At 41.0% G+C, this 13,698-nt stretch overlaps 2 protein-coding genes and 2 non-coding genes across 4 annotated transcripts; 1 reads left to right on the top strand and 3 right to left on the bottom strand.

The window, feature by feature from the left end:
* The first annotated feature begins 1,827 nt into the window (after positions 1-1,827).
* LOC127357863 (small conductance calcium-activated potassium channel protein 1-like) lies at positions 1,828-10,194 on the top strand. The gene is made up of 10 exons (XM_051390401.1): positions 1,828-2,155; positions 2,729-3,590; positions 4,095-4,190; positions 5,056-5,355; positions 5,967-6,088; positions 7,220-7,361; positions 7,445-7,555; positions 7,781-7,908; positions 8,854-8,923; positions 9,070-10,194. The coding sequence occupies exons 1-10, from the start codon at positions 2,148-2,150 to the stop codon at positions 9,295-9,297; spliced, it is 2,067 nt and encodes a 688-aa protein (XP_051246361.1). The 5' UTR covers positions 1,828-2,147; the 3' UTR covers positions 9,298-10,194.
* rps27.1 (ribosomal protein S27, isoform 1) lies at positions 10,107-13,115 on the bottom strand. The gene is made up of 4 exons (XM_051390402.1): positions 13,022-13,115; positions 11,910-12,018; positions 11,701-11,811; positions 10,107-10,359 (listed from the first exon to the last, which is right to left on the bottom strand). Exons 1-4 carry the CDS (start codon positions 13,025-13,027, stop codon positions 10,331-10,333), a joined length of 255 nt encoding a protein of 84 aa, XP_051246362.1. The 5' UTR covers positions 13,028-13,115; the 3' UTR covers positions 10,107-10,330.
* Positions 10,711-10,841, bottom strand: LOC127358524 (small nucleolar RNA SNORA35). Its single transcript, XR_007882458.1, has one exon. It is a non-coding gene; the product is annotated as a small nucleolar RNA SNORA35 (small nucleolar RNA).
* LOC127358523 (small nucleolar RNA SNORA35) lies at positions 12,286-12,416 on the bottom strand. Its single transcript, XR_007882457.1, has one exon. It is a non-coding gene; the product is annotated as a small nucleolar RNA SNORA35 (small nucleolar RNA).
* Positions 13,116-13,698: the final 583 nt, after the last annotated feature.

Below are 13,698 nucleotides of genomic sequence, written 5' to 3' on the forward strand. Positions count from 1 at the left end.
CCAAAATGTAACAAATATATTATCTGCTATATTTGTATATTATTTCTATATAGATGTTATTTTGTATTTTCATTACAATAATAGCTCTGTCACTCTAATGTAATGGTAATGCATTAGGGGCTAAAACAGACAGATATGAGAGCGGGGTATCAATTGTCTCATCTATCTCTATGCATAAAACAAATAAGCATATTTCCAGAAATGTCAGACTATTCCATTAACCCTAACAGTGACCTTTGACCGTTAAAACACAAAGATTACTTACTGCTGTTTGCATCCTAATGAACCTCTTTATCTTTTGATCTGTGCAGATTGAAACGATTAATATCCTGACCAGAAGATGAACTGGCACTCGCTAAAGATTGAGAGCATAGAGCAGATTTGCCATTTACCAGCCACAGCAATTAGTGGACTCAAAATATCTCCGTTTAATTTCACTTTCTTAGCAGCCAAAGGATGATTTGCAATAGAAGAGACTAATTGAAGATATGCTGGCTAACGGCCACAGTGGAAAGACGAATTGACATACTTAGCTACCAGCTACAGCAGTCAAGATTTACAAGCACTTGGCTGGAGGCTTGAATTAATTTGAAGCCTTGCAGATGTGCATATATCCTTTTAGCATCTTGTTATTAAAAGGACAACATAATTTAAGGACATTTGTAGTCTCTACCACCACAGCAGTCTTGCTCCAGTATTGCTCTACCTCAGCAAACTAAATAGTCATATTTTAGAATCCAGTTCTCTGCAAAGAAGTGTGATACTGTCTGTATTTACCATCTGCAAGGGTTGAGTGTTGACAGTCATGCACTGAGGCACAGACAGTTGGGAGCTCCCTGCCTGCAGAATATCAAAACAAAAATATCCAGACAGCAGCATCTGGCTAAGTCTCAGAGAAGAGTACTTTTAGCAAAATTAATCTATTTTACATCTGGAGGGATGTCTGAAGAAGTAAAACTCAGACTGTCTGATCAGACTATGTTTATGCTTTCCCACCTGTGCACTCACCAACCTCCTTTTGCCTCTATCTATCTTTTAATACATGTTGTCTTCAGATTAGATAATGCCTTCCTTTATCCTGCTACTATCCGGATGCTCTCCGCCCACCGTTTGCTCCTTAGCTCTCCATTTGGAGAGAGCTCTATTATCTGTAGACCCATCTGTCACACGGCTTTAGATAAATAAATGATGCTGAATGTCATTGTCATGACTTCAATGCTTAATACTCCACCCTGCTCGGTGCATATTGTTCGGTTAAGGGGTGACATATTTGATATTTCATAAGCCCATAAGTATCAGATCTCTGTCTGACTTGATTAATCTGCAATACTAATCTGCTGACCTGATATTGAGGAGCATTATTCCGTTCTGAAGATTAGATTTATTTAAAAAACAACTTTGTGTTACTAACTTGGAATTTACCCCTGACAGTAATGACGTCCATTCATGAAATTACAAATGAAAAGTGATATAATATCCTTTCTTTTAAGACTATGAGAAACACTTTGGCCTGATTTTGGACACCAGGGCACCCATGTATAAGCAGATGTCCCCACAGGGAGGTGGAAATCTGCCAATCCCGGGTAAAACTCTGACAGATGACTCCTTCTTTGCTTTTGCTCCATGCAACATCTGCAACTTAGAGTCTTTGCTGTCATTAAGCCCCTCCAGCTTTAAGGAAGATGCGCTGATGGTGGACAATCGTAAAGCAGGAAACACGCCCAAACAAGGGAATAAATGCCTGAACACATAATGGATATCCATGCGTATTTGCCTCATATGTCGTCATATGGAGGAGTTCATAAGCTCTGCATGAATCTATGGGAGGGGCTCTGTGATGCTGGGGCTGCTAATAGATTGCCGGAAAGTTTATACATGCAGAGCTGGGACCTTTGGAATATTTTGAGCTGATCGCACTGGAGTTCATTGGAGTTGCAGCTTGATTTTTTTAATCACAGTTTAACTCATTTCAAATGTCTTCTCAATGAAAGTGGTGCATCTGAGTCCAGTTTGTAGCAGGATTTTATCTGGAGGATCTCTTTGTGATTCAGGCAGATGTGACCTTCAGAACCGTAAGAAGACTGAAGACTATAATACTTGGGGAAATTACCAGAGAAAGCAGTTGTCTAGTAGACTGGAAACCCTGAATGAAAAGGTAAGAATAAAAAAAGAGCTGTGTGGAAATCAGCCCACAGAGAAAAGATTTCCATCAAGTGAAGTTTGTGACTAAATCTATAACGTATTAAAACAAACATTTGTGATTGTAGAATTATTGCAAGAGGTTATTTTGTTGCTCTTTACATGTTTCCTTTTAAAATCATATGATTTACGGATAAATATAAAAGGGGTGCAGTTAAAAATAAAAATGAGCATGAGCAAACTTAACGGATGTAAAAAGTTTAGGGAGAAAATTGTTTGGAGGCAGCTCTGTATACTTGATGAACATCCATGTTAAATTGATGCTTTATAACATAGCAGTGTGTATTTTCTCCTTTGAACAAATTTAATTTGGAATTAAGGGTGCGGTTATATAAGTTATCTTTTCTCTGGTTGTAGTATTAAAACACTGAAGGACATTATGAGAAATCTGCTGATATGAACTAAAAGACGTCATAGTTTACTCACAGGTTAGAGACCCCTGTACTAATGGGTGACACCACAGTGTTGTTTAACTGCCTTGTCTAATATTGTCCTCTGTCCCTCTCTCGCCTTCTCTGTTCTTAAAAAGAAACCCTCTCACCATGGAGCACTCCCCGTCTATGAACTTGTCAGTGGTGAGTGGAGATGAGGTGGAGGACCAGCGCCCCCTCCTCCCCCCCAGGATGGTCCCTCCACCTCAGGCCTGCCCTCCGCATTGTGGGATACACCAAAACCTCCAAACGTCGGCCGATCAGACCGTGTGGCTGGACAGAACCCAGGCCATGGCCACCACGCCTCTATACAACGGCCACCTTTATGTCACGCCTTCACCTCGCTCCCACCGGAGGGGAGACAAAGGCAAAGAGAAGAAATGTGAGAAAAGGTCAGGGGGGAGTAGACAAAATCAAGCACGAAAGGAGCGGAATCAGCAGTGCAAAGGCAGAAATGCAGGACCTGACAGACTCCAGGAGAGAGTCACCTCTTTTACTGACATCCCCGTGTCTCCCTGCGGGTCACCCTTTAAGAGTCCCCGCAGGTCACACTTAGAGGTCAAGGATACCGAGGGCAGAGGGCGCCGCAAGTCAGGCAACGTTTCTTTGGAGATGCACGACCGCCTGAGCCTCCCAGAGATCATCATCACCAGCAGAGATGACGACCTCCAGCAACACAATGAGACGTCCGAGTACCACCAGGAGGCCAAAGGCCTTCTGCCAGGAGCCGAGTGTCCCAGTTCAAGCCCCAGTCCCGGTCCCCACCTCAGCCCAAAACACAAGGTGGATGCCAAGGACGACACGTACCGGAAGACCCACAACATCGGCTGGCGGCTGGTCCACAGGAGGGCTCTGTTTTTGAAGAGGCAGCAGCTGAACGACTGCGCCCTAGCAGTGGGATTGTTCGGGGTAGTGCTGATGGTGATGGAGACAGAGCTCTCCTGGAGCATCTACAGCAAGGTCAGAAAATGAGGAGAAAAACCAGACCCTGACAAACCCCTTGAGAAATGTGAACGTAATTATAATGGGCTGTACAATTTTTGCAAGAGTAAAAGTCACACTGCTCAAGCCTTACTGCCTGAAAAATCCCATTTTGAGGAACAGCATAGCAAACCTTTCACTTCATTTGTCATTTTATTTCATATTCAGTAAAGATCTTGGAAAAAAGAAAACATTTGAATTATCCTTCACAGATGTTGTATGTTTAACTTTTTTCACCCACAAAAACAATCTGTCATGTTGAGTCAGTATGAGAATTTCCTGCAGGAAAATGTACAATACGCCCATAAGATCATGTTCATTATTCAAGCAAATGGATTATCTAAATGTATGTAAGATTATAAGGTTACGAAGGATCACTGATGCCATATTATAGGCCTTGTGGAGCTTTGTAATGTCAAACAGTCATCAGCTGACAAGGATGTCATGATTGTGTGTGTTTATCTGTGTCTCTGTCTACCCCAGAGCTCCGTCTACTCGCTTGCACTCAAGTCCATCATCAGTTTCTCTACGATCATTGTGCTGGGCCTCATCATAGCGTACCACTGCTGTGAGGTGCAGGTAACTATCTGGTTCTTAATTACCCCGACAGCTTTTTGTTTTGGGTTCTCCTCCCAGGGCTTTCTCTCAAATTTAAATGTTTCTCTGAAAATCTGTGGTAAAAAAGCAAGGTATTGTTATCATGTCACATCCCTATTTGCAGTGAAGGAAACTTTTTGTTTTGGATTTGGACTTCATGGGGAACTGAAAGTGATCCAAATGAAAAGAACTAAAGTTTTCTGTGTGAGCTGTTCAACCAAACAGTTTTTTTCCTGCTCAGGTTGTTTCATTTGAAGTTTTTTTCTAGAGGAGAAAGTAGGCTATACTTTACAAGGAGAAAGCAATAAAAGAATGATTGAGTCATTTTAAAGAATACTCCACCGATTGAGCATTGCAGTCCTGTAATATTGTCGAACTCATGATGGGCAGTTGAAAAAGAAACCTTTCAAAATCAATATAGCAGAACTTTTTCATTCCACATGTTCTTCTTCCTTGTCAAAACATAGCACCAACATTACCCACAATGCAACTTGAAGACTGACAGTTTCATCAATTCAGCTGTTATGTGCTTGTAGCAACTAATGTAGCCTCGAGTTAGCCCCAAGGCCACAGTTGTTTTCCTTCTTTCTTTCCAAACTTACTTACTCTTCACTTAAATGTCCAGTGTGGAATATAATATGAATAGGTATGTTTTCATTCGTATATAATCACCTGAAAATAGAAATCAAACGGACAAACCGAACACAAAAGGCTTAATACAACTCATTCCACACATGCAGCCACTAGTTAAAAGAATATGATGTGGAGTTAATGCATTTAATCATCTTTTATCCCCAGGTTAGGTGTTAATTTTCGCTACAATACACTCTTCCCACCTCTCTTGCAGCTCTACGTTCATGACATCGGTGCAGAAGATTGGCGGATTGCCATGACAACCGACCGAGTGGCTCTGGTAGCCCTGGAGCTGGCAACGGTGGCCATTCACCCCTATCCGGTGGGTCTCCTGGCCTACTTCCAGCAGACCTTTCAGCACACCACGACCCGCCTGTCGCTGTCAGAGACGGACCTGGAGATCATCCTGGCTCTGCCCATGTTCCTCAGGCTCTACCTGCTGGGCCGGGCCATGATGCTGCACAGCCGCCTCTTCACTGACACTGCGTCTCGCAGCATCGGAGCCCTCAATAAGGTGGGAGGGAGGTCACCCCTGGGCTCCCTTCAGAATCTGGCTTTGGACTTGGCTTGGATAGTACTGTGATCAAGATTATAACACTTTTAAATCAAATTAAAGAGTGAAATTTGAGGCTTTGCAACCTGCAACCTGGGATATTAAAGTCTATATTTTGGGCTGGGATTCCTCTATGAACATTTCATGCACATCTGTTTATGTCTTATGTCTAGGTGGGCCGAGAGGTCTGTAGAGGTGTGAATCTTGAGGTGTGACTATCACAGTTTTGCTCCCATGAATCCCAGTGGTTTCACATGCTGATTATGTCCCCTTACTAGCTCTCCTTTGCTTTTCTGCTTTGTTCTCCACCGCTGATAATATCCACCCGGCTAATCCCTTCCCCTATAAATGCTATTTAAGAGTGAATAAAAATGACCTTTGTCTCCCCTCTGCAATGCCAAACCTACTATCCATGTATCAAGCCAGATTGAGAACAAGTTTTCTTATCCCTCATTTCCTCTACATTATATAATCATAATCTGACAGGTTCTATCCTAAATAGTCTATGGCTATGTAAGTATGCCCCTACTGTTAAAATTATGACGTAAATGCATTTTGTTTGTGATCTCCAGATACACTTCAACACTCGGTTTGTGGGGAAAACTCTTATGACCACCTATCCAGGGACTGTGCTGATGATTTTCAGCGTCTCGCTGTGGGTTGTGGCAGCGTGGGGCTTACATGTTTGTGAGAGGTATGTGATGGTATATCAGCCTACTGCTGAATCTAAAGTAGTGTGCTCAAGGCCTCTATATTTAATCTTCATCCAAACATTGGAAGGTAAACAGTATTACTTTAATTAGAGCCAGGCCAAAATGTTTGATTTTAGAGGGAAAGGTTCACTGATTATCAATATGGAGGCAGAGATAGTGAATTTTTAAGCTGGAATGAAAAAAGACCTGATATGATAATGCAGAGGTACTCAGAAGGCTGCTTTCTTAAACAAATAACTTTATTAAAGAATATTTAAATTTAAAAAAAGGAAAATACATAGCTAAATCATCACTACTGTAAAAACTACAAGCATTTTTACATTATATACCGGAAAAAAAAAATTTTTTACTATCAGATGACATATACGCCGTCTGCAATAGGCCAATATCAGCCGATGATATTAGCCAACCGATATATTGGTCGGGCTTTAACTTTAATGGCTCTACTCTACCTTTAAAGCCTCAAAGTGCTTTGGAGGCTCATTTGAACCATCAGCTATCAGACTCCACAACACCACAACACCCAGTACATCAATGATTAAGACTGGTTTAACCTACAACCTACGACGCACTATTATCTTTAAATTGCACATGTACAGTTTGGTTAAGATATTTTGCACACCATTTTATTGCATATTGCTTATAGTGTATATATTTTTGAATATAGTCTTAGATTTTCTTTTATATTTTATAATATTCCTATTTTGTGATTCTTTATTATACTTTTACACTTCTGTACTTTTTGCAGTACATTCCCCATGGCTGTGTCTGATTTGAATTTCTCCTATGGGGGATCAATAAAGGAACATCTTATTATTTTATCTTATCTTATCTTACTGCAGCAAGAAAACAAATTTCACTCTGCTGTACTGTATCTGTACAAGCTGACATGTTCAAATCTTAACTAATCTTGACTTGATAATGTGAGTTTTTTGGATCATTGTTGGTGTTTTGTTGTACATTGTAAACTAGGACTGGGTAATAAGAAAATAATTAATCTCATCAGTACTGTGAAAGTAAGATAAGCTAGTAAAGCAGCATTTAAGACCAGAAAAAGACTAAATATAAGCTATCAATCAATGTCAGAGTACACCTTTTTTTTGTTCCTACAGACACCATAACTACAGGGACCTGAGTAGCAACTACATGGAGGCCTTGTGGATGGTCTCTGTCACCTTCTTGTCCATCGGTTATGGAGACGTGGTGCCTCACACCTACTGCGGTCGCAGCATCTGCCTCCTCACTGGGATAATGGTGAGCCAGAGGGTTGACAGCTCCTCTAGGGTCAGATTAGTTCAGATTCAGACTGTAAAAATGTCTCATTCTCACCCTAACAGGGAGCGGGCTGCACTGTCCTGGTGGTGGCGGTGGTCGCCAGGAAGCTGGAGCTGACCAGAGCAGAGAAACATGTTCACAACTTCATGATGGACTCCCACATCTCCAAGATGGTAAATATCAATATCTCCCTCAGTGTGGCTTTTATTTTACATATTATTGTTAACTGAATAGGTACAAAAGTAGGAGAGATTCTGCACAGACTAAAACCAGAACATTTTTCGTTGCAAAATATCCCAGGACACATTTCTTTTCACTTGTTTTAGGCAATAACTTTCAGGTTTTGTGCATAAATATAAAATAAGTCTCCCGGGTGCTTTTCTACATTCTTTCTCCAGTTAAAAATTGCAGCAGCAAATGTGCTGAGAGAGACTTGGCTTATCTACAAACACACTAAGCTGTCAAGAGAAAGAGACCACACCAGAGTCCGCATGCACCAGAGGAAGCTGCTTCTGGCCATCCACCAGTAAGACACTTAACCCTCATATAAAGCTGGTTCTGCACACGTCACAGTGCAAGAGAGACCAGCCTTCTCACTTTATTTGATATATATGTTTATGCTATGTTAATAATGATCTGCTTGTCAATCAATGCCTAACACCATCACTTTTTGCAGTACCAGTACCTGACATTTTTAATTTAAACCAATAGACACACCACTTTCTTTCTCTTTCTAAGTGATATTTGATTTTGAATGATCTGTGGTGGACTCCTGCCTGAGGGGCAGGGGCACCAGTGTACATAAAGTTGTGATGCATTTATGGTGAAACAGTTTAGTCAGGGTAAGAAATAGCACCCCAGAGGGTACTTTAACACATTTTGTCCGCTGAAAGATTTGATACTTATTTTTGTTTTCACCCACTATTTTTCCAGCTAAGATTAGATTTCCTTTGTGCAATGCACTGTGGGAGACTAGTCTGACAAATTTAGTCTGCATACTGAATGGTATCATGTATATGGTAACATATTTTATCACTTTTTCAGTGTGAATACTAAAAACCTGCTTAGAATCAGATTTGGTTTTGTTGGTTCTTGTGTGACCAAAAGCTTATGAATTCATCATTATCCTATAATTGTTCCTTGTGTCCGTTACTCAGCCACAGTTAGATACGCTTGGTTTAGTTTTGCACCAATACAATGGAAATGATGGAAAATTGGTTTCGATTTGTGAAAAATGAAAAATAAAACATCCTGGTAACTCTTTAATTTACGAACCTCCTTGTGAACAGTATTTACTGGAACTACGTCCGCTCAAAGAAAGTCTCTATTAAAGCTTTAGTGTGTTGTTTATCAGTAATGTGGCTGCGTGACCCTTTAAATGTCTCTTCTCGTCACTTTTCTCATATTGTTAAGGTAGTAATGTCATTCTAACCTCCTTTTCAAACCTGAAACTAAATAAATGTGTCCCCAGGCTACGGCGAGTGAAGATGGAGAAGAGGATACTTGCAGACCAAGGGAACACACTTGTAGACCTCTGCAAGGTGAGAGAGGCAAGTGAATGCATCATTTAGATATCACATCCTGTCCGAACCTCAACAAAGTAGCTTCCAATATGCCCTGATGCCCATTTTCTCTTCTCTTCTCTACGTGGACAAACACGCACCACTGCGGACATCTACCCCTACAGATGCAGAGCCTGATGTACGACGTGCTGTCGGAGGTGCAGGGCTGTAGGGGGGAGCTGGACACACACATCCATAGCCTGGAGAAAAACGTGGAGGAGTTGAGGGAGGGCTTCAGGAGCTTGATGCCACTCCTGTCCAGCACCCTGTCCATGCAGAACTCATCCATCCGCCACCTGCTCAGGGAGAGGGAAGAAAAGACAGAGACTGCTAGTACGAGTGTAGACAGGTAGAGGAGGAGGATGAAGAAATACAGGTTTCTCAGGTGCTCCTGGAGGAGTTATCTGCCTATTGTGCTGCTAAAATGATCATGTTGGGACATTTTTCTTACAGAGGTGGACACATTGGTGTTAATAACAAGGTTAAGGTTGTACAGAAGTAGTAAAATTGTATTTAAAATAGATTTTAGAACCATTTTCTGTAGCAGAAATACCATAAAACCAAAATGTAGTAATGACTCTTGATTCACTTCTTATGCAGCTTGTTGCAAACACTGTGGCGGCAACTTAACAACCTGCCACCAAATTGAACATTTATCAATACTAGAACAGCAATAATTAGTGAGTTGAGAGAAAATAATTGGCTACTTTTTTGGCCAGTAAATTGTTTTTCATGCAAAAATGCTCAACACTTTAATATTTTAGGGCTTTGGGCCAGATAGAGTAATTTGTGCTTTAGGAAACTGTGGCTTTTTTCCTCCACCATTATAGGTTTTATAGACCAACTGATTAATGGAGAACATAATCAGATTAATTGATCGTGAAAATAATTTAGTCACAGACCTAATCAATATATGAACTCAACCAAAAAATAAACCCAGACAGCTGTTATCACTCAGCGAGTTGCTTTACCTTAACACTGCACTTTTTTCTGATTATGTAATAGAAATTGCATAAAGTTAAATACAGTTTGGTATTGTAATATAAACCTATAATGTTACAGACTTGTGAAGATAACCTATAGTTCTTTCTAATAAAAATTATAAGACTGCCTTTGTATTTAATGTCTGAGACAGTTAGAATAACCACACACTAACCATTCCTTTAGCCAAAACAATATTTTATTAAGAGAGACAGGGTTGGAGGGTGGAGTTACAGCAACAACTGATCTGTCGACATGAACAGCGGAAATCCATCAGCTGTCCAGTCCGTCTTCAGGTCTCGTCTCAGATCAGACCGCTGGTTCTGCCGCCGTCCCGGAAGGCAGAAGACGCTGATATCAACCGGTCCATCCCCTCCTCTCCCCTTCAGCTCTGGGGGAGAACAGCTAGTGCTGCTTCCTCCTGAATGAGCACCCTGCCAGAGGAGACAATGACAGTCAGACAGATGCTGACACAAGAGAAGCCTTACAGTACAGAAATACTGCGAGCGATGCAGCGCCGCTATTGTCCTTCACAGCGCTGATACACAGAGTCATCGGTTTACCATCGTGTGACTGATTAGGTCAACATCTCTTCCCACTACAGACGTACTTTACATTTATTGAGGAAGGAAATAAGTGACACTAATGCAACATTAAGCTCGAAAGTAGAAGCTTTGACAGCAAAACTGACTAAATCAAATTATGGTGATTAAACAAGCCAGACAACTCTGCCACCAGCAGTGTTGGGAGATGTACAACACAGGAGACAAAAAAAAAAGGTAGATATTTGTTCTCAGCCTTCGAAAGGGGGGAGCCAGTGGTCTAGCTCAACCCTTCTGCAAACCGAGGGTCTATCTGGCACTGGAATGAGATTGGAAAACCACGATAGAGGAAGTCCAGTCACTAAGCAGTGCGGCCAAAAACTTCAAAATATAAATCAAACAAACAATTCATACACAAATTCTCTTTTTCAAGGTCTGAAGCACCAGACAAATGCCAATTATGACGTGAACTTCAGGTTAAGTTAAAAAAATGGCTAAATTAAGATTAATACATTGACAGTTCACTAAGTTATATTCTCAGTTCTCAATCTTTACACCGGATATTAAGTTCTGTTTATGAGCACAAAGCAGTTAAAAAAAAGGTTTTAAACAGGGTCCTGACTGGCACAAAGTTGTAGCATCTGGATGTTAATGTGCTTCATTTTCATCCTGCTCTTGTTTTATATCACAGATAAAAACAGTATAATGAATCACATATCGGTTGATGTTTAATGCAAGTGTGAAGCTGCTGACGAGTAACAAGAAGTTTCACAGCAACCAGTTCAATACGTAAAATGAAAGTAAAATCTGGCATTAATGTCGATCCTATGCAGACAAGGTGAAAACAGTTTTGAGTTTATTCTACAAAACTGCACTCAACCACTTCCTGAAAGCTTTCAGTGAAACAGGACTGGGAGCATTTAAAGGATGGTCCTCAAACATCAATTATTTAGTAAAGTGCACAAAATTTTATATGGAAAAACTAAATCTGTGTGCAGATTTGTGAAGGACAATTTAAGGGACCAAAAACATTTTGACATTTTGGGTTCTGCTGATGTTGACGGACCCTCACTCATACTTAGTGAATCAATAACTGAATATAGAACATGTAGCATAAAACAGCACCAGGCTAGTGAGATACTTTGTGATTTTAGGCTCCATAATAATCCCAACTCTTTATAATTAAGATTCAGATAAACTGCTAAAGTATAGATGTTGTAGATCAATACTGACCCTCTGTGAGACGTGCTTTGCCGCCAGTGGGCTGACACAGGACTGTTGAACAGCCAACACACAGCACGACCGTCTGAGCGTGGCTGAACACTGTCGTGATCTTGTAGCATCCTGTAAGAGACGGACGAGACACGAATTAAAACAAACCCCCTGACATAGACCACTCTGACCCTGGGGGGAGGTGGATTAATATGTAGGAAACAATGTACCTGGACATTTCACATCCATAAAGTAAGAGTTGGGACTCTGAACAAGACGCTTCTTCTTGTGCCTCCTCTTCTCCTCCTCAGGGGATGGATGCAACAAGTCTTTTGCGAGCTGTTTTTTTTTTTTAAAGAAAAGAGGAAATGAACAAAAGGTTAGTGAACCATATCAGTAAAAAACTTCCATCTCTGCCACCTATCAGTTAAAACTAGTTACTTCACATTTATTGAGCAAGCAAAGTAGTGACACTAATGCAACATAAAGCTCAAAAGCAGCTTTGACTGCAAAACTGACAAATTATGGCGATCAAACAAGCTAGACAACTCTGCCACCAGCAGTGTTGGGAGATGTACAACACAGGAGACAAAAAAAAGGGTAGATATTTGTTCTCAGCCTTCGAAAGGGGGGAGCCAGTGGTCTAGCTCAACCCTTCTGCAAACTGAGGGTCTATCTGGCACTGGAATGAGATTGGAAACCCACGATAGAGGAAGTCCAGTCACTAAGCAGTGCGGCCAAAAACTTCAAAATATAAATCAAACAATTCATGCACAAATTCTCTTTTTCAGGGTCTGAAGCACCAGACAAATGCCAGCTTTACTAAAAAACCCAAATATTATCTTTCTAAATTGTATAATAATTAATAGTATTGTTTTGTTCTGCTGACCGACTGCTCGGTTTGTAACGTTAAGGCTTCTCGGCCGGCCTAGTCTCTTAGATTAAACAACGCAGGATCCGTATTACGACCAATCGCGGGTGATTCTTCAAATATTAAAGCAAATTAACCTCGTCTTCAACCTGAACAACACAAACCAGGAGGGAAATCTCGACTCTTAATGTTCAGTTTCACTCCGTTACGAGCCCGTTCAGACCCGCCGCTGAACTGGCTCCATGTTTGCGGTGTGTGCGCAGCCATCTTGTGTCACAATGCGCTCGCAGTGTGCTCTAAATGTGTCCCCAGTTATTTGTGTCAAACTGGGACGAAAACTCAACGAAAGCACCTGAAACCGACACTGGTCGAGTCGCTACTCCCTTATGAAAACACCGAGCCGTGTGTTGGCTCTTCAACACTCGATTAAATGGTAAAAATGTCATTTTACAAACGCCTGTGGATACTCACTGGCATGTTGGCGAGGAAATAGCCGCTGCCGAAAAGGAGGCATTACCGGAAGCGAGGGGTTCATATTGGTTGTTCCTTTGAGCACCAGCCGGACGTGACGAATTTGACACGCTGTGGCGGCCATGTTGGTGAGGTCTAAACCCCGCCCTGCTTCCTCCACCGGGAAAACGTTTATATATTTTATTATCAAGTGTCCAAATATGCACAACGACTGTTGTTGTTGTTGTTTTAAAAAAATATATATAAATACAAAAAATATTTTAACACAGTACATTTGAAATACAGAATAACGTACTATAACTTTAAGATACACTCCCCAATGTTATTATGCCAGTCCCAAATCACAAAATGTATTATCACACAGATTATTAGACTGTGTGCTTAAATGAAAACAAACTGTGGACAGTGGGGGGAGGAAAAAAAAAAGAGTTCATATTTTAATTTCCTTTTAGGACCCCCTGGTGGTACTTCAGGGCCCCAAGGAGCAGACAAACCTTGTCCTCACTATCTGATGTGTAACAGAGAATAACCACTTAATGATTCTTTCAAGTCTCTCTTAATACAATACCAACATGCCGATATGTGCACTGAAAGAGTTCTGGTTCAATGTTATTTCTGCTTCCTGTCCATACTGGCTATGATGAAGCAATCTCTTCTTAGCCCAACTCCAATGTAAG

Source organism: Dicentrarchus labrax, unplaced genomic scaffold, assembly GCF_905237075.1.
Source record: "Dicentrarchus labrax unplaced genomic scaffold, dlabrax2021, whole genome shotgun sequence".
Taxonomy (NCBI): Eukaryota; Metazoa; Chordata; class Actinopteri; family Moronidae; genus Dicentrarchus; species Dicentrarchus labrax.

What these genes read in the sequence shown, in the direction of transcription:
- rps27.1 (XM_051390402.1), bottom strand. An exon ending in TATGGATGTGAAATGTCCAG is followed by an intron (nt 11,812 to 11,909) that starts GTACATTGTTTC and finishes CGTCTCTTACAG; the next exon opens with GATGCTACAAGATCACGACA. An exon ending in CAAAGCACGTCTCACAGAGG is followed by an intron (nt 10,360 to 11,700) that starts GTCAGTATTGAT and finishes CTCCTCTGGCAG; the next exon opens with GGTGCTCATTCAGGAGGAAG.
- LOC127357863 (XM_051390401.1), top strand. An exon ending in CCTGGAGCATCTACAGCAAG is followed by an intron (nt 3,591 to 4,094) that starts GTCAGAAAATGA and finishes TGTCTACCCCAG; the next exon opens with AGCTCCGTCTACTCGCTTGC. An exon ending in GCCTCCTCACTGGGATAATG is followed by an intron (nt 7,362 to 7,444) that starts GTGAGCCAGAGG and finishes TCACCCTAACAG; the next exon opens with GGAGCGGGCTGCACTGTCCT.